Source organism: Anas platyrhynchos, chromosome 7, assembly GCF_047663525.1.
Source record: "Anas platyrhynchos isolate ZD024472 breed Pekin duck chromosome 7, IASCAAS_PekinDuck_T2T, whole genome shotgun sequence".
NCBI classification, from domain to species: Eukaryota; Metazoa; Chordata; class Aves; order Anseriformes; family Anatidae; genus Anas; species Anas platyrhynchos.
This window is the reverse complement of record NC_092593.1, coordinates 37,863,810-37,884,965: the sequence shown is the minus strand read 5'-3', so window position 1 is coordinate 37,884,965 and position 21,156 is coordinate 37,863,810. Positions and strand designations below refer to the sequence as shown.

Genomic DNA, 21,156 nt, shown 5'->3' with positions numbered 1-21,156 from the left:
TAAAATAGCAGGTGAAATTCAATATAAGCAGATACACAGCAACCTTGTATGAAATGATGAGTTCTAAGCTGAACATTATTACTCAGAAATCTTGATTTTAGAACAGATTTATAAGCAAGTTGTCATAGTGCTCAGAAACAGAAAGGCAAACTGAATTAAGGTACTTTTTGATGTCTGCATCTCAAAAGAGGTAAGTTGAAGAGAAAAACATTTGCTAAAACTATGCTAATCTCAGAATGCCCCATGACTGCAAATGACTGCAGGATGGGAAATACTAGTGCACATATACACACGCTCTACATATTACTACATTCTTCCCTTATCATCACAGAGAGAGAAGAAATCACCTTCGGTATAACCTAATAAAGCCATGCTACTTTCCTATTTTCGGCAAAAGGTATTTAGAGAATATTTTGTATATAGGGAACAACAAGATTAATGATATAATGATGACTAAAATTCTTCCTCTTGTCGCCTCTTTGGCAAGGAGAATAGTTATTTGTACACAGCAATTTTCTACATAACATCCATAACATCCAAATTCTATCAAACACAAAAACATAGACATTTCCTTCAGGAAGGTCTTAAGGAAAAGCTGTAGGGAAGCCTACCAAGGAAATTGCCCGTGTGCTAACCAAATTTTGCTGCTCTTTGCTTAGACATCTGCCACTAGCTGTTGTCAGAGACTTTTGATCCATCTCTCTGTGTGAGCTCAATCTTATGAGCCTCTGATCACAGAATCTGTTTGTAAAACAGCAGCAGCAAGCAGCAGTTGCTCAGTCTTTCATGAACTCCAATAAGATACTATTTTCAGATAAAATCTTTCACATATAATAATAATCTAGATAATAACTATAAATGCCTCTGTTCTATTTCAGCACCTTAATTAACTAAATATTCTTTAGAAGAAGAGAGATTGGGCTCCTGCTCATTTTGTGTGCACGCTAAGCAGCCTCGTGTCAGTGGGTGGTTCGAGTGTGCAAAGAACGCGGGCGCTGGCTTAGAAAACAGGTGGAGGTGCCCATCTGCAAGGGAGCGGTCAGCTCCATCTCCAGGCACATCCAAGGCTCCAATGCAGGTACCAATGCAGGCACCAGACAGCACCAGCTCCAGTGATGGTTTGTTATCAGGCAGCCTGTGCCCGCCCGGAAAGATCAGCCCTGAAATTGGATTGTGTATTCTGCAGGGAGCTGGGCCAGAGATTAGGGCAGAAAGTTGATAGCAGGGAGCTGGCAGCTCTGGCTGCTGAGTGAGTGGGTTGATATAGCTCGAGCTGTCTCAAGGCAAATGGCTTTATTCCTAGCTATAATGAATTGCAATAATCAAGCCTCGAAGTTATGTGTGTGCATCACTGTTGCCAAATTAGATTCTGATAAGAACAGACAAGCTTCTGGTGCTGTGCAGAAAGAAGGTGACATTCCAGCAGCCCCTACTATTTGGATATTTAGATGCAGCAAAGACAACACATTTCTAGTGCGAGAAGAGGTCACATACCTCTGGTATAAAATGACAGATATAAAAAGTACTTGTCTTCGTGACTTATCTGTGTTTATGTTAATTTTCTACAACAAACTCTCTCTTCCCATTAAAATTCAGACAAATTCTTCAATGCAGTTCTACTAAGCTTCAGTTTGAAAATGGTATTTTAAGGTGATATTTGTGCTGTCCCTGTACTGCTGCTCTTTATGGAGTATCATTTCCAACAATAGCTTAATATGTCTCAGCTTGGGAGAGGAAAAGAGCTGAACCTCTGGACTTCCTTTGTGAAGAGCTGGTGGGGAAAACTGGCTTGCCTAACATTTTCTGCTCAGAGAAAAAAAGATTAGAGATGTCTGCACTTGTCTCTAACCTACAGAAGTCTGAGGTTCATCTGCTGGTAAACAGCATTAGATACTGCAGCAAAGTAAGAATGATGTGATACTTGTTATCAATAGAATAATTGGTTAAATGATGTTGAGTTTTGATATGTCTTGAAAGTGTATAAATAAAGAAAATAAAGTTAAAAGAACATAATTTTTGTATGGTTGAAAAAAGGCAACAAGAGAAAGATATGCTTCAGTAGGATACCTCTTCCCTTATATAAAATCTTAAACTTTAATTTTATTCTGGAAAAAAATAAAAAATCCAAGAGAATTTTCCAATGGTGATCCCACTACAGAGCAACTGCCTCTCACAAATGTAGATTAAAGTTTTATCCAAAAGGAAGGTAAAATAAAAAGCAATTTTGCCTCAGAGAAGAAGAGCAGTTACGTGTTTTAAACAAAAATGTATATACCACAGGGAATTCACTGGGGAAACACATATTTTAAACTTAAGGAGGAAAAAGCAACTTCAACAATGGCATATGTATCAGAATGTATGTATTTCTCACAAATAAAATTTGCTTGATCTCCTAATAAAACCTGTTTTTAGAGTTTATCAGCAAATGGAAAGATGCCGTTAATATAGATAATAAAGACAGCGTATTCTGATCATGCCTTATCCACCACAAAACTATTACCTCTGATAATGGGATTTTTACTGTTGATTCATATGTAATAAAACATACCTAGATTTTCAGTTTGCTGGGGTTCTGCAACACAAAAAGTCATGTACAAACTATTAGTCTATGCAAATTTTCTGTAACACAGCAGGTTGTATTTCTCTCTGTTTATCTGGAGTCACTGATATTCAGTAATACCTGTGTGCTTAATGATTGTGCTTGAGTGCTCTTGGATACCTGAATACTTCAGTGACATGAAATAAAAAGCAAGTGATACCCTAGTTAAACTTTTACTTTTTCATGGTTGTTTTTTTTTTTTTTTTTTTTTTTTTTTTGTGTGTGTGTGTGTGTCTAAATTCTGGTTTTAGTTATATTGAGATAACCTCAATTAGTTGTTGAAAAGATATGTATAGTTCTGAGATGATGCATTGTTCAAGTAAAATGAATTGTGATGATCCATTGTTAGTCATTCTCTGACTCATTAGAAACATTACTTTTATGTACTAAATCTGAAAAAAATATTTTAAATACATCCATCATTATTTAAGAAATAATATGCTTCAATGAGAAGGGTACCATGTCTATTAATATGATTATTGATTACAGTCACAGGTATACATGTAAGCATATTTGAAAATGCTTACTGCCTGGACCAATCCTTAATTTCTTTTATCTTTCTAATTTTATATTGCCCAAGAAAACTGTTTGGAATTAAAATGACTAGACAGATAATATTCTCATGAAAATACTGAAGTATGACTTATTGCCCTTCTTGGTTAGTCAGATAAACTGCAATCGGCACTTGGAAAGACACAGACACTATATAAAAATACCAAACTTTTTGCTGCATTGTTTCTAAAAGTGTGTAAAAAAATTTTTTTTTTAAATCTTCAGAAGCTGAAATTTCTCATTTTGAGCTACAGACTGAAAAACCTCCAGTGTCCTGGGAAATAAAGGTTGTAACTATTCTGGCAAGTGTTAGGCAGTGTCAGTCATGCTTGCAAATGATTTTTATGTTATACCATAACTCTATTGCAATGCTTTTTAACTCAATTACGATATAGTGTGAATCCAATCTCAGGGAAGCTAAAGAAATGGTGAAAACAGTTGAATTATATGGCATAATAGCACCATTAGTAAGTATCTAAATCCACGCTTCTTTTTTACGCTTCTGCAGTACAAGCAAAACAACAAAACCAAAACAAACCACTGCTGGAGGTTAATGCAGCCTAATATACAATTTTTGCTGAACAGAGTAGAACCGTACCACAACAAGACAGCCTTCACCCAGACAAAGGCTTCCTCTTTCATAAGCATGAGGGTCAAACTCTATATTTAGTCTTCAAGGATAAAGTACTTCTATGTTAAACGTGCTTGTACTGAAATCTGAGCTAGTCCCTCATTTAGACATGATGTTACCATCCTTGCATCAGTGATATATAGACACGGAAGCTTTACTGGAATTTTGAGGTAGCAACAGCAGGCACTCACGAGTTTGAAAACATCAGAGATTGGCTTGCTTCTTTATTATGCACCTATTTTATAAGAAATGTATGCCTGCTTCTGCATCTACAGGCTATTTTACACTTTCATCTGAGGCACAGACGTGATTTAACCCTGGCAGCACCAATCTGAAATGATAATACTGGTCAATTAAAAGATCTTTCCACCTTGAAGAAGGACAATGTCTTTCACAGTGACGGTGAAACGCACTTGTAGGAGTGCAGGCTTGTTCAGGGAGGCAGGAAATGGACTGTCCTCCTCTCCCTTTCATTCTGTGTATCCCACTACACCCTGCGCTCAGTCTGGAACATTCTGAATCCTTACCTAAAGGTTTTCTTCACTGTGGGGTGCTCACCAGTTCTGGGCTGTGCTGCTGATGATCTGGGGTATCTGGTCACTGGAGTATCTGGTCTAGTTGTGTCTGGCTATATGTACATGATATTCCTTTATTTCATATTATTACTTTTATTTACACATCAGTTTCCCTTTAGTGGCCACTTCTTGGACACTCTCCCTATAAGCACGCTGAGCATGGCAAGTGCTGTTATCCTGGGTAGGACTGCAGTTGAGTTACCTCAACTCTGCAATGAAAGAAAAGGGGTGCCAGGAACCCATACCCAATATGCTTCTTAGTATCACAGCGACTGTACCACCAGCCTCTGCATCAACCAAGCACTTTCAGTGACTCAGAGCCACATCTAAACTATGCTAGTTCTCTCTCTATTGCTCATCTAAGATATTGCCCTTCACTGTCTCCATCATTTCCCTCTTCCTTTCTTTTTCGTTTGAAAGTTCCTTGCATCAAAGAACTGCCTCTTGGATTTTATTACTTCAACCTAAGTCAATGGCAAAATTGTATTTTATATCTCCACTTCCAAATTCAAAATTAACTTCAAAGGGAGGAGCGCTTCGCTTCCTGTGGTTTGCTTGCACCATTTCTCTGAACAGAACTGAAATAGAGTGGCAGCCCCTATTGCTGTTAGATTCTGAGTAGACTCATTTGGGTTAAACAAAATTCCCTTAAAAAAATACAGATAACTACAATAACTCCAGCAGTTTGTGTTGAATACCACACTGACACTACCTCTACAGACTCTCCTACCTTTCAGGAAGTCATAAAAGCCTGTAAATTGTTTTAGTGATAGAAGGTATTTTAGACAGACAATGAGGGAAAAAATATTGAGCTGACAGATAAATAGCAAGATTGTGCCAGATATTATGGCTGTTTGCATGGCTAGCTGTTTGAGAACCAGACAAATGAGGCTGTCAGTTTTGATACTGACAAGTGCATAATTCACCTCCTAAGTAAACTCAATTAGAGGCATAGCTATGGACGGGGGAAGGCCTAAAGCTAGATTATGGTGCATAAAAGGATTAGAACCTGATAACTGTATAATGAAGAGTAAGCAGCTACTTCTAGCTTCTTAGGAGTAGCAAGAGGTGCTTGGAAAAGCAGTTATTCTGCATTAACTGTGGACTACCTTTGTGACAGAACATTGCTTTCCATAATTTATCCAACCGGGGCACAAATGTTGTTAAATAAATGTCATGAGTTTAAGAAATATACGCAGCTTGCCACTTTGTTTGAATTTAAATCCAGCCTCTGCTGTATAGCTGGAATAATCTTCCATACCTTCTCTTTCTCACAGCCTGCTTTTAAAGAGAACTGTAGTATTTCTTCTGTAGTATTTCTTTTCATAGCACTCTGGCAGAGATCTGCAGGGTGTTGCATCAGAAGAATGCCAAGGAAATGTATTTTCTATATTGAGCTGCATTTCCTACATGGCCATGTCTTTTGTGTCATGGTGAAATTCAGAATCTATTTATTTATTTATTTATTTTCAGGCTGCCTGATCATTTAACCTTTGCAAAGGAAAAACAGCAACTCGCTTCTATTTTCTGAGAGTGAGTTGGGATGGTTGGCTGATGCCAATAAGCAGTAAGCTGCACTGCCACATATTCTGCCAGTGACTAATGGTGATTTTATGTCAGTGGAATTAAGAGCACATGAACTATGATGACATAGCACACAGGGGATGTGTAACATCCAGGCGCATGAGAAGGGAAGAGAGAAAGAACAGAGAAAAAATTGGAGTGGAGCAGAAGTGACCAGGTCTTAAGGTCCTGTGGGAGCACAGCGAAGCTGGTCAAGAACTTGGGCAAAGGGTGGAAGGAGGAGATAAAGGCCCAGGGCCAGGAATGGAGAAGGGCAGCCAGTCTGTCTGGGAATGCAGAGACAGGCTTCAAGTTGGGACAGAGCAGATGAGTTTACAGCTACTGTGGCATTTCAGATCCTACTGCCTCGTACTAAAACTGGGCTCCAGACTTCTCATATACATAACTACAGACAGACAATTGCACTTCTGTTGCCACCACTTTCTTTCCACGAGTCACTTCGTTACTTACAGATAGGTCATCACTGTTTTGAGGTGTAGCTTTAAAAACACACCAAGAGCAAGCCACCCACTAAGCAAACATATGAAAGATTAGGGGAAATTCCATACTTAGGGGAAATGGAAACATTTTCTTCAGAGTTTTAATTGCTGGCTGTTTGAGATTGCTTAGGGGCTTAAGACAGTAGATTAAAACCCAAAGAAACACAGCTGTGGGAAGAGAACAGTAAATATCTCTTATATGCAAATGCATCACACCTCTGCTCTATTTCACTGGCTATTATTTCCATATATATCTGTGTGGAGCAAATATAAGAACTACGTAGCATCAAAAAAATATCTAAAAACGTTTTCTTATTCTTAATGTTGGAAACTTGAACTGAGCTGAGGGAGAGGATCGCATGGTGGAAATAGGTTCCTTGTAGAGAACACAAAAGCCAAATTATTCTGGCACACAAAACAATAGAAATATTTCTCATTTCAGCTGTGAAGAGCAAAAAGAAGACATTTGAAAAATAAATCTAATCCCAATTGATTTGGATTTTCTGCAGGGGTGTATAGAGATTTACATATATTTTTTTTTGAGGAAAATTACTTTTGAAAGCCACAAACTATAAGAACAGAATGCAACAGATTGATTATGCAAACAGAGCTCAGTCAGAGCACCAATTTGATCACAGAGGACAAAATTTTAAAATTGCTTTTAATCACCCTTAAAGAAATGCTTTCAAAGCAAATAGCATGGGGTAGTATTAGACGCAATTAACATTTATTTTAAAATATCATCCATTTTTCTTGCAGATTTGGGACTGATCCACTATGGATAAGGGTACATTAGAATAGGTAAGATAGGTCTCAGCTGTAAAAATTATATCTGGGTCTGAACTAAGATCAGACTTGTTTAGACCTGAGTTGTGAAACAGAGAAATAACATTTGTTTGGGAAGCCATGATTTGAATGCACTAGATTTTGATGGTATTCATATTCAGACAAGTTTGTGCATAATGTGAATATTTCAGGACTACAGGACCACAGTTAGCTCACACATATCTCTGTATGCAACATGCAAAATACTCCCCCAAATATCTGAAAGTTGCATCAGTTCAGTAGCTTAAAAAGGGTTTTGTAGCCTTGACTTCTGTCCACAGAATTTCACTGCTGGTTCACTTAGGGAAATTTAAGATTCCACCGAGGCAACAATGCCAAAATATTAGTTAATCGGAAGTACAAGAAATAGCTTTTTTTTTTTTTTTTTCTTAAATAGATTCTTAGTATTTTGTATTTCTGCAATACCATCAGAAAAATTATTCTTTCACTTCCTGTTCAACAAATAATGCTCTAGATGGTAAAATGTCTGCTACACATTTAAATGACTACAACCTATTTTTACCCTGAATTGAAATGAGACAGTCTTGCTAAAATATACAGAACTTAAAATATCTGCCTCAGCATTTTACAGAAAGCTGTCATATGAAGAATATTGATATTTTGTTTCTCTTCAATTAGAATTAAAAAAAAAAAGGCAAGCAAAAGAAAAACCCAAATAACAACAACAACAAAAAAAAAACAACCCCCCAAATCAGTTCATTCTCTATAGTGCCAATAACGCCCTGTGAAAATCACTCTTTTGCAGAATTTGGAGCTTTTACAGGAAATCCAAGTAATCTTTTCAACCCTATATCAAGAAGACAGAAGAGCCATCCACTGCATAGGGATAGGAGAAGACACCCACCCCAGATTCTGATTGGCAGCAGCACAAAGAGGAACAGACTTGCTCTGCCTTTATCACCTCCACACGTCCTGTGCTCCCAATTACCTCCCACTGCACAGTCCAAGTGCTTTGCCAGCTTTTCATCAGACTTCCTTTAGACCTGCTGGCCACTCATCTATTGTTACCATTTCTATATAAATACGTTTTGTTGACACTTCCAAATGACTCAAAGACCAGAGCAGCATATCCATCTTGTTTGTCTTCCACAACGTAGCAGACATGTTTTTTCTTCTTCTAATCTCATCAAGCTTCCTTCCCTCAGTATCCCTTTCATAAATTCACTGCTCTAAATGGTCAAGCCTGAGGGTTTTAATGACTGAACCCATTAGACTCAAGTTTTAGAAGTCTGACCCTCTCTACCAGACCCATATCTGAATGCACATAAACCCAAGCGTTACATCTCCACCACTCAATGGAAAGCCAGGCACTGAGCTGACAGCACCAGCACACTATTTCTCCAGATACTGAACCACAGCAGCAAAACCTTCAGCTTGTCTTCTAGACTTCACACCTTCCATCAAGATTAAGAATCACTGATTTAAAAAAAAAAAAATAAATCACAATTCAACGCTGTTTGAAAATGCTACCTTATGGACAGAAATAAGTAGTAAGAAATTAATAACTTAAAATTCTGGCCTTAGTAGTTATTTCCAAATTACAAGAAATGAGTAACTATCACCCAAAATATTATACAAGCATAAAATAATCAATATTTAAATATAAATAAAATATATTTTTAAAATGAACATAAAAAAATGAGGAACAGATTAATTCAAACTCAAGCGAGTTAGCGGCAAGTTCATGCCTATTGACAAGTGCTTTCATCAAAAGTACATTGCAGAAAGTATATTACAAAAGAACTAAAATGCTTCACTACTGGCCTGAAGGCCCCCTCTATCTTTAACCCTGTTTTAAAGAGATATTAGGGCTGCTGTTTCTAGGTACATTCAGCAGAAGCTCCTTTTATCCCTAAACATTAAGAGAAATCAAATGCTTCTATGTGTAACAACTGGCTGAAATATAGAAAAAGTGCACATGATAACAGAAGTGCTTACGTGACTAACAGCAAGGGAACAACTGCCTGCCTAGGTCAGACAATGAACGCATAGGGTGCTGTGTTGAAACTGAATTAAATCGGTGGGATTGCACCATCTGTGCTATCCTAGAACCTTTTCAGTGACTTTAATTTTCAGGGAACTTCACCATGAAAATTTTGTGCCTGCATTCAGAATATTAGTCCGATGACAACAGGATGTGAATTTTTGCTTCTAAATTAATGCATAAAAATTTTTTAGGATTCATCTGAAAAAAAAAAAAAAAAAGGTGAGATTGATAGTATCAGGTTCAGCTGCATGTAATTTTCCTTTCCATATTATTGGAAAGCATTCTGCATACTGTTTTGTGTATTTTGCACTGTCTTAGGGAAGATACCTTTCCACAATGGTTGAAGCAATTCCTGTGAGAATATATTTCTGAACTGTCTCTCTTGGGCACCATATAGTGTAAGTAAATCTTAAGATTCTCCAGTGAAAGACAGTTTAATAAAACACCTTATGGACTAGTAGTGTTAATGAACAATGACAATTGACTATAAAGTGAAGTGAGACAAAATTATATTAGATGAGGAAAAATAACATACATCATCTTTGCTTCAATAGAATCTGTGTATGGACATTAGATGTGGTGAAAGTCCTCCATTACATTTTATTGTGGACACCCATGCATTGGTATTTACCCAGGGAGCAGCCAACTGTTCCAAAATCACACTGCAGCTTGCACCAGCTTGCTATTCCTCACTTACGCCCCAGCACAAAATACATTTAAAACAACTGATACAGAAGCCACCGATAAAAATCTACACATGTGCACAGAATAGCTGCAGGTTTGTTCCCTTCCTTTACTACCCTTAGAGTCACAGGATACTTGTGAATGAGCTCACTGTGCACATTGCTCTTCAGCCTCTCCAAGCTGAAGAATGCTCAGCTAAATCACGGACTGCATGATTGTTCAGACTAAGACATTTGCCAAATGAGAAGCACGTGAAATGGAGAACTGATCTTAGGGGAAATAACGTGTAAGAGGAGTACTGCTGGTAGAAAACAATTTAAAATATTCATAAGGCTACTGAAGAAGGCGAAACGAAAATTTCATGAGGATGAAGACAAGTGTTCAATGGAGAAAAAAAACTGTTACTGTTAAGTCAGTTGCTAGAGTGAAAAACATACCAGCTGATTCCACTAAAGACCATGCTTTATATATCTTGTTTCAAAAGCGTTTGTAAGTTTTTATATTCCCTAAAGGATTTTTGTCTTTGTGTGCGTGTCTGAGGGAAACCAGCAAGCAATTCAGCAGACTGTCATTCTGTGTGCAAGACAAATGTAAGGCTGGAATAACAGATTAGTGCAGGCCATGGAAAAGCCTGCAGCATAGACTTGCTCTGGTCACTCAAATCTCCACCAGCACATTACATACTTGAGGAAAATGAAAATGAATTACCAAGCTAGAAATTACTCAGAAGTATGGATTTGGACAGTGATATTAAGGCTTGTCTTTTTGAAGGGGTAGTGGGGGAAGAAGCACGGAAGTAGCAAATGGAAAAGGCGCAATAAGACAGCTATGGTGGGGTAGGTAAGGGTACCAAAGAGCATCCCCCCAGTCTGGATGGCACAAGTCAGCCCAAGCCCCATGAAAACAGAAGCTGGGAAGAGAACAGTGGGCAGTGACTGCCTCTGAGCTGGAGAGGCATTTGGAAAAAGCAGCAGCAGGCATGCAGCCCACTGCATGAGAAGTAACCAGTTTTTGCTGAGGAACCTCACCTACATCTGATATGGTTAGCTGCTGTCATGTTAGCCACCAGAAAAAACTAAACTTCAGCTGTGCAGTGGTTGGAACAATGCAGGGCTGTATGCATGGACCAGGAGAACAAAGAGCAACCCTGCCAAGTCAGTAGGGATGTTTCTTCCCCCCAGGTTTCCATGAGCCTTGGAGCTGAGCCTTGGAGAGCACATTTGCAAACAGACACGTAGCACAGGCAACTCTCTACAGCACCTCAGAATCTCAGCATTCCCTATCCTGAAAGATGCTGGCTATTAAAAAGATTTTAAATTTGGACTTTGGAGGTGACAAGATCTCAAAACTCCAATCAGTCGCATGGGGTAAAGCAAATAAATCTTCCTAAAACTGTACTTACTTGGAAAAGAATTGAATTAAAAAGCTGAGATTGCTTATTTTTCATTGCTGACTGACAGACTTTCTTTCATTCCATACTATTATGCGTTTACCACAACAATGTTACTTTTTTTCCTTTAAATTAGGAAGAAAAAAAGCGCATGAAATAACGGACAAAAGACCCACTTCCTTCTTTTCTCTCTCATGTTTCTTGGAAGTCATTTGTATATTTTCTCCCTCTCTCTTTCTTCTTTTAATCTTTGTGAATTCAAACTTTCAAGTATATAATAAGAAATCCTTGTCCTGCTTCTTGTTGTGGGCAAGTAATTTTATCTGGCACGTACAGTCTCAGAAGGTTAAATCTTTATCTTCAAAGGTGTGACTTCTGTGTGAGCAAGCTCCCATTCCCATTTGAACTGGTGCAGATACAGGACCTACCTCTTAGGAGAAATCTGAAGATTAGAGGAAATACTGCTAATTTAGAGAACATTTGAAGATTGGAAAAATCGTTGTAAAATGATTAATCAATAAGCCTAAATAGAATAAGGTATTTTAATTTAAACATTTGATCAAATATAATTTCATTTTCATCTGCTGGAACTTATGAGTACCTATTAGAAGCTTTTGCATTTTGTGGAATATAATATCCAGAGGCTATGATCAGAAGACCTGGATGCAGGACTGAGAGTCTATTTCCCCTGCTGACACACTGTTATAGCTCTTCAGATAAAATGCTGTGCAGGAAAAAAGCACTATTTGTAATAACCATGAAAATTAGAAATAAGACATATTAATAGTTCCCCATCTGTCACGAGGGTAGTAAACCTTAATCAAAATTAGAAGTATGGTTAATTGAGATGCTATCACTCTTTTGCTACTAAATAAAGTTAAAATTTAAAAGATACCCTGAATAAACCCTCAGTTAAATGTCAGAACGTACTTGTGCATCAACACAAAATTTCCAGTATTTGTGTGCAAAAGTCCTTCTCTGCATGCCATCTCCTTAGCCTTCAAAAATAAGCACAAGCAACAAAGCCATGAAACTGTGTGACCCTGAGTCACCTGTGCATTCTGTTAGCCCTTGGAATGTGTTTTGTCAAAACCCTTACAAATGCAGGGATTAAAACCACTGAACTTAAGGTATTAGAGAAAATACACATATTTGCCAAGTTACGGTAACTGCAACAGTTCACCTGAACATGCCAAACAGCCTCTGTGCCCACCAAGTGCATTGCTCCACTCTCTGCGTTGAAGCATTCCTTTGGCATAAAAAGCTTCAAATACTGTGGTGGCAGAAGGCTCAGAGTGATCATATAATTAGCACTGATACCTTCTACATGGTTATTTTACTCTAACAAGGAGGAGTGCAAATGGAAGAGGGCAAAGGAAGAAAATGTGAAACTATAACAATAATTACAAATAAACCAGCACTTTTTGCGAGATCCCAAACTGTGTTTCTTCTCTAATTACTACTAATTAGCATTAAAGGAAATGACTATGAAACACCAGTTCCAAATGAAAAGAAAAAAGGAGATAATAGGTACCGGTTTCATTTTTCCTTTGAAAATACATTGATTATTCATTTCTAGTAGCCATTTCTAGACTGACTCAAAAAAGTCAATAATCTTTGGTTTGAAGTAAACCAGAGAACTATAAGTTTTTCTCTGCCTTTCCCACTTCACCTCCCCCTCTTGTCTTTAATACCTAATTATATTTATAATTTACCTCCTTCAAATATAGAAAAACAGTATATGGCTTATCATACATTAAGACATAGCCTACCAGAAAGGGTGGTTATGTTGTGATGTCACTTACTCTCAGCTTTTTCCCAATTCTTATCAGCCCATGAGGTATGAAGCACTGAATTAAGGCAGAAGAGCTCACCATGAAACATGCACCAAACAGAAAGCAATCCTATAACAGTTACAGGGTCACAGCAAGAGTGTACACCAGGCTTGTCTTGCCAGCCTAGGCCACTGAAGTGCCAGAGGCACTCCTGTGAGAACCACTCAGCTAATCATGCTTTAAGACACAAAGAAAAAGGCTGCTGACAGCCCAAACAAACCAACGCCCCCAACCACGCTCCCCTTCCAGCAAGAGACAGTGACATTGTCAGCAAAGGAGGAATAATCTCTCCTCTCATACTGCCAGTCCCCTTTGATCTGCTCTCTCATTCAAGACATGGATTTGTAATTACTTACTTATTTTCTGATCCCTTCCTTGTATCTGCTGATTAGGAATTGGGCCCTTGGCTGGCACTTGTGCATCGGTCCATCACAGAATGGTGATGGTGATCTGTGAGGCCATTAATGGGGCCATACACCCAACAATGCCATTGTGACTGTCACTCTGGAAATTTCTGACAGAGAGTGAAACACTCATCTCAAATAAGCGATGGCATACCACAAATGATGGTGTGATGGGGAGTGGAGAAGTTTTACCAGAATACAGAAGTGTGTTAAAGAATCCTACTCTGAAAAACACTTTGAAGCCTTGGCTTGTGGTCTAACATGCAACATACCTCTCTGTGGGACTTTCTTGTTTCCTGGTTCCAAAAAGGAGACACCAAATTCTTGGGAAGGCAGATGTGCAAACACCAAGAGAATTCCAGGTTGATATCAATCCCTCCAGGGTACTTCGCTGAGCTGCAGGTCAATGGGAAGTTTCTTTGTCTTTTTAGCCTTGGAAGTATCAAAACACATTGTTCTTCTGGAAGTGGAAAAAAATGTAGATTTAGTCAGCTAGTGAGAATGAGGACGTAAACTGCTGAGATCAAAATGTCAGTACAAGCACTCGATCTGAAATAGAGGGTTCTAATCACTGGAACTGATGGATAAGAAGAGAACCACTTCACATCTGACAAAGCAAAATGTAATTATTATGAAAGCGGTGATAGGGCAGGTAAATGACTTGCCCCCAAATTTAAAAAGTCAAACTTAGTTAATTATACCTCAGCTAATAGAAACAGCAGTGATAAGACTGTTACAGATTGGTGAAAAATTAATGAAGTCTTTAATGAACTTCATGGTAAATTACATAAATCAGAGCTAACTTAATAAAAACCCAGAAGATTTTTAGCAGCGATTAGATTTTCCAGCTGCTGAAATATAAAGAAAATAACTCTACTAAAACACTCTCTTTTCTGAAAGACTCAGAACAATATAAAAGTAGTGGAAATAGATACTTTTTTTTTTGAGTTTTGTTTTTAAATGGTCATTCCCAAAGCCAACCAGAGAGTGTTTGAAACTCCTACATATCAAGTGATGAAGTCACCATTTCTTTTCTGGTGAATGTGAGGAAAGATCTGTGCGTGCTGTGTAAACACATTTATAAAACAATGTGTTTCACACAGTGAAGTTTTTGCTGGACTTGCAAGTAAGAGATAAGCAGACTTTGTAGAATTGTTTGAATATTTATTTTTTAAAAACCCCAAACCCCAGTGAGGAACAAAAGGCACACAAGCTTTCAGAGACAAGTCAGCTTCCAAAGACCTCAGCAAGATCAAGATTCCTCACAACACTACTGCGAGAATTTTGCATTAAATGGCCAAGTGGTCAAACATGGATATATTTGGAAATAGGCGAAAATTTCAACAAGGTTATTTAGGAATAGGAATATATATTGAAAGGCACAGCCAGCACTTTGAGCCAAATTTCCAGTACATGTCAAGATGCTTAGAATGCTTAACTTTCCATCTTGTCTCTGAGACTCTACTTGGAATTAAACTATGAAGAAAATATGTTGAAATGTTTCATATGCTGAAAATCTATTTTGAGTTAGGCCTCCTTCAGGTTCTTACAATTTATGTTAATTGTGAATTACTAATAAGGGAAGGGGGAAAAGACAAAAAAAAAAAAAAAAGATTGTACCCTATCTTCTAAACCATGCCAAGATGCCTTGAGCCAAATTCGTCACATGAGAATCACAAACAAAGTCATTAAAAAAGCCTGGATATTTTCTGAATTTATCAAACTAGTGAAAAGGAATAGTTCTCACTCATTTTTAGAGTTGCAGAGCTGTATCAGAAATAATATTCTAAACAACAGCTATGTCTGAGCCTACACAAATGTCGAAAACCATTAGAGGAGATAAGGATTTCATAAAAGGATGAACGAGGAACAGAGTTTGTGGCTTGCTTTAAGCAAGATGGCTCTGAAGTTGAACTGTAAAGCCATCATATAATTTATAAACACAATGACCAACTGCTATTGTTTTTTTATAAACATTTTTCTTCCCCCCCCAAATTCATTTTGTCACTCTATACCCTCGGTAGCACCTGCAGTCACAGCATCAGAGATCCCCTAAGGATTCCACATCCCCAACAGCAACCCAGCAAACCCATGCTCTAGCGCACTGCCTGAAAAGCCAGTACCTTGGAGACATAATGAAAACTTACCGTGTAACTCCAGCCCTTGTGGTTTGCTGATGATGGCTGAATTCACCAAATAATAGCCAAAGTATTTTCCCAGAGTACTGCATTCAGTTAATAAAAAAAACCATCACACGAGTTGCCAGCTTAATACTTCCAAACCAATGATATCCTGCCTTTTTAATTTCTCACTTAATTTTTTTTTTTTTTTCTTTTTTGGAATCTTGTTTTCAATTTGTTGTTCAGATTGTTAATCAAAATTTTGGGATATGCCTAGCAATTTCCTATTTGAACTCCAAATCATAGCATGAAGCCTAGACACTTAAACTAATGCTCAGTACTTTAACATGACCTTGAAAGAAGACTTGCCTAGACACTGAGAATCACAGACTGTTTAATAGATGGTGTTTAGATATTTATTTTTATCTTAAACATTGACAAATCATCCTGGAGCCACATTGACAAGCAAGAACTCCTAAACACTAGGTATCTTGTGACCCTAGATTATGCAAGAGAGATCGATCTGCTCAGTATGTGTGGCACTGGCTGATGCAGCCAACCAGAGTAATAAAAGGAGTAATAAAAAATAAAACTCATTAGAGAACATCTCTGCTGGACAACAGGCTGCTCAGAGGATACCTGACTCTAGAAAAGGGGCTTTTGAAACTACCTCAGCACCGCTACAGGAAAGGAGACTGGAACAGGGGTTCTGCCATTCCTACTGTGAGCAAGGCAACAAGAAGTGAAAAGGCAGAGGCTTATTGCAGGCTTGGTGTGCAAAGTCTACCAAATGGAAACCAGTAAGGTCTTTCTCAGCAGGACAGCACAACAGTACTTTCCACCCCAGCCAGAACAGAGAAGGAGGAAAGTTTTCAGAACAGCAGTTCTCTTGCACATGGGGCTGACTTTCCAGCTGTTGCCCTCTCCAGCCTTGGTGATCCCTCCAAGAACCACCTGGATAAAGCCCAGAGTGACTCTGCCTCAACCAGGAGGTCAGATCAGAGATCTCCTGAGGTCCATCCCAGCCTGAATCATCCAGCGATTCTCAGTATTCCTGGTTTATCACTGTGCCCAGGCACAAATACGGAATTCTCCTTTAAGACTATCCTTGGTACTTTCATTTCAACAGATGAAAAAAAAATATGTTCAAACTATTTGTATATAAATGTGAACAATTTGTGATGAAAGGGTGCTCCATGCAGAACTGTGCTGTAACTATGGCAACTTCCATGAGAGAGACATCCATTGTAAATCTAAAAGGATCTCATTTTGAAGAGATTTAGTTGTACTAGTCATCAATTTATGAATATTCCAATCATGTAAAAAACACCCCAGTTTCTTACAGAATTGCTTTTAAACAGTGCAGCTATGTGAATGAGAATGCCATCACCAGCATTTACATTGAATAGTTTCTAAATTTTATTTTACGATTCTTTTGCAACTTAGGAGTTGCAAAAATATTTTGGAGGCTACACTGGGATTATTTGGTTATAAAATCATTGTAGCCTTACTTAGTCACATTTCAGGCATTCCACTCTTCTTTGCCCTATTATATTTTTCATGTACAGGTGACTAGTCAGTTTGTCTTGCTTTAAATACCTTCATGTTGAACCCAGCTTCTCATGGGAGGAGAAATTCAGAAATAAAGGATGGTTCCTCCCTCTTAGTACTCTGGCTCTGAGCTCTCCTTAAAATCGTTAGCTATCTGCAGCCTCTCACCTAAGGCAATGCTGGACCAGTACTCCTTTGTGGTTTCTGTCCATCTTGTAACCCTTCTCAGTAAAACACTGGCCTTCCTTTCTCACTAAATTTTAGTAAATTCTCACAGGCCAGACTTATTTCCAAGGCATCAAACTCAGTGTTGAAGTTTAGGGCAGTTACTTTGTGCCTTGCTGACTGGCAGATCCACCTACTTACAGTCACAATTTAGGGTATGTAGAAATATGTCCTTAAAGAAGAGATTCAAAATAAATTTCCACAGGTCCTCCTGCAGGCCTGGATTTTCATTCTGATGTGATACATAAATTTAGTGTGTAATACAGGAATTGTAATGTATCACTGAGCAAAAACAAAAGCGAAGGACTTCCACTACTGTCCTATTAAATCTGTCCAGTGGAAGACTACTCAACTCTTCAGAGATGTTAATTTTGAACAACCTCTTATGAGCAAATCTAGGCACGTTAATTTAACGTACTTACCCACTTCTACACTTTCCTTCTCAACAAGAAAAAATGCTGTTTGTACAGCCAGAATACTCAATCCAACCTCCCTTTTGTGTTATTTCAGCACTGATGCATCTAAGTATTTACTCATGTCATGAACATTTTCATATCTCTTTAACAAAACAGATCAGGCTAAGGGAACTTTCATGTTATCAGCTGCATCTTGCAGCCCAGATAATTCAGCTCTTATGTTAACCCTGCCTGTAGGTTACAAGTCTGTTGGATAGCATCATGGAAAAGGAAGAAACGTCATAAATTTTGAAGGTGGTTATTTTCTTCAGTTTGCCAGGGGGCTAAAAGCAATTAGTTGCATCTCATTAAAATGCCTGTCTTTTAAAGAACATATACTTGTCAGATTTTCTCATTTATCTTCTATTTAGTTCAATAGTTTCAGTACCGTGAGTTGTATTTGAAACTTCACCTACACCTCATTTTTTAAGCTAAAAACAAAAGCGTTCTCCTACTGTGACCCTACTTTTCTAACGAGGTTATTCATTTTGGAAGAGAGCAGTATGAGACTTTGGGCATCTTTTTTCCCCTTCTTTTCCTCCAAGTTAACATAGGAAAGTGAAGATGAAGATTTTAAAGCTGTAACATACGTGGTGTGTGCTATGCCCAAAGAATGAGTACATATAAATGCACCTGTGGTAGTGGCTTCGGTCAGGGTCTCATTGAAGTTTGTATGAGCAAACTTTCAAAAATGTTCTCCAGTTCTTCTCTTTCCATTTTACCACTTTAGGGGATTATTTTTCACAAACACAGAGCACTTCCCACAGCAATTCCCCCTTACCAGAACTGCTGCTCAGATGCAGGTTGGCGTTGTTCTCCACCGTATGTGGAGCTGAACCAAAGAGAAAGACTGAAAGGGACTGAAGTGTGGTGGGATGTGTGTACCTGCTTTAAGGTACATGTTAGACCTCATGTGGTTAGTTCGAGTGTCTTTGGAACATTCATCCCTTTGGAACGTGCACGCATTTTCCAGTGCTCCTGCAATAAAGGAAGGTCTGTCTTGCTGTATGTCATTCCTTCTTCTGTTCATATAGAAATAGAAAGCTAAAGGTGTACTCAGTTTGCAGATTGAAAGAATTCTCACTTCAATCCAGATATGGTGGCATACACTAGTTATGAACTGGGGTTCTGTTTTCCATAAACTCAATACTTAAGTTTCTGAGAGCAACCAGTTCTTCTGCAGAGATAGGAACCATTTTGTTTTGAGTGTGGTTCATAGCACTCACATGCAGTGTTTCCTCACGGAAACCTCAACTTCTGTTTCTTTCACAGTGTTAATAAAAGCCAGATCAAAAATACATGACTGCCTTTTGTTACGGAAAACACAACAGTAATGCTGTTAAATTCAGCAGTGTGAGCAGACTGGATTGCAGCTGGTTAACTAAGCTGTAAAGCTGAGGGACAGAAGTAATCCCCTGTGCTCTACTGTCACCAGTCAAGCCAAGAAAGTACAAAATTTTCTGGAAGAAAAAAAGTTTTGAGCTGTACTTTTAAAAACCTTCTAGACGTGACCCATTTTTTTTTTTCTTTTTTTCTTTTTTGTTTAATTTCCTCTTCCAGACTCTCCATATAAATGTATTCAGATATATGCATCCGCTTTGCTACCTCACATCGACCAGTTTGCTGCTATATCTCATAATGCTGGGCAGGAGGTGGAGCTGATCTGGCCGCATCAGTTTCATGAGGCTGCTCGTTTGCTGAAAGGCAGCAACCTTAGCAGACAGTAGCATGAAATATTTAATTGGATACCTTATCGTGGCTATTGTCAGAGACAGATTAGGGATAAGCAGAGTATACCAAAGCCTTCAAAGCCAGCACCTACAGTAACGTGATTACATCAGAATCTCAGATTTGCTAATAGGAAAACAAGGCAGTATTTCCAGCCCTCAATTATGAAAAAAGCCGGAAAGCCTGAAGGCATCTCTGTCATGGTGCTGAAATACACTAAAAACCCCAGGCTGCCTTAATTCAGACCTGGGAGTCATGCCCATCTTTACTACCTAATTAATTGTAAAGATGAGCTTGCAGGAAGTGCAATTATGTGTCCTTTCTGCTGGGTTTCAAGGTATTTGGCAAAGAGATAGGCAAATTTTTTATTTGCTGAGCAGGAAATTCGTAACTCATTATAACCTCAGGAAGCTAAAAGTATTTTCAAAATTGGCAAATAATTTCAGACAAAGAAAGCAGAGAATTTTACAAGAATGTTCCACATTTGAATGTAGCTCTCTTCAAAATAATATTATCCATTCGAAAGTAGACTAAAAAGACAACAGATTTAGAAAAAACATTATTTTCAAGTGTAATACTTCTTTTGGTCCACAAACATCTTTGAGTTTTGGGAATATCTACAAAGAATTTTGCATTTTTTCATTTCCAACATGTCTGTACATCCCCTATTTCAGAAATATTTGCAAGTACTTCATAGTTGTAGGAAAAGAAAGAAATTGAAAACATGTTTTCTTAATTCTGGTATCTGAAAACAGCATTGATTTCGTAATGCTTACCTCTAACCTCTCTGCAAAGCACCTTCCCGAATTGGTCATGTTTTCTGGTCTTTGGCTGAATACATAAGGAGATCACTACTACAGGGACAAGGATGGAAATTATTTTCAACGACAGCGTTGTGATGTAAATTCATTCACAGTTTCAAGAAATGCCTAAAAATGTTGAGGGAAACACAACGCTGATGAAGCACTTACATAGAAAATCTAAATTAATCTTGGGGGTTTTTGAAGTATTCATTAAAACATATCAGAATGCCAAGCATTTTTCATCCACAAAGACAACTATGTCTTACTACAGATTTCATTACAAATTTTCAGTAAAGAAACATGGTCATACAACTTAATATAAACCGTGAACTGTTATTTTGGTCCAATTTACACCATTTAAAGGAAATTTAACAAAATTATTTTCTGAAATATCAAAAGCAAGCAGAAAGAATAACTCTGTATTTGAACAATTTCTATATAATTACAATATAAAAATGTACAGGACTGTTCCAAAGATGAGGAAACAACTACTCATTGGTTAGAGACTTTCCAAAGCTTTTACATTCATATTTCCACTAAAAATAAAGGAAGAATTCTGAGTACTTTGGACAATGATTTTTCTTGGTACAGCATAAGCATAGAAATGTTTGGGGTTGTTGAAAGCAAATTAAGACTGGTTCTTCTATTCTTGAATGCAGGAATGTATTCAAATGTCTGTTCTTTCAACCTTCTATTTGTCTGTCACCA

At 37.9% G+C, this 21,156-nt stretch overlaps 1 protein-coding gene across 6 annotated transcripts in view; it reads right to left on the bottom strand.

Annotated features, from left to right (window-relative positions):
* Positions 1–21,156, bottom strand: part of SLC39A10 (solute carrier family 39 member 10) — a 191,241-nt gene that overhangs the window by 104,660 nt on the left and 65,425 nt on the right. For 2 of the 6 annotated variants that reach the window (XM_038182339.2, XM_072040592.1), the window contains one exon: positions 13,839–14,026. In XM_038182339.2, coding sequence (XP_038038267.2) covers positions 13,839–14,026 — 188 coding nt within the window. Of the gene's footprint in view, positions 1–13,838; positions 14,027–15,713; positions 15,766–20,421; positions 20,500–21,156 lie in introns of those variants that run through there. The other 4 variants (XM_072040590.1, XM_038182340.2, XM_072040591.1 and 1 more) reach the window with 4 other exon arrangements.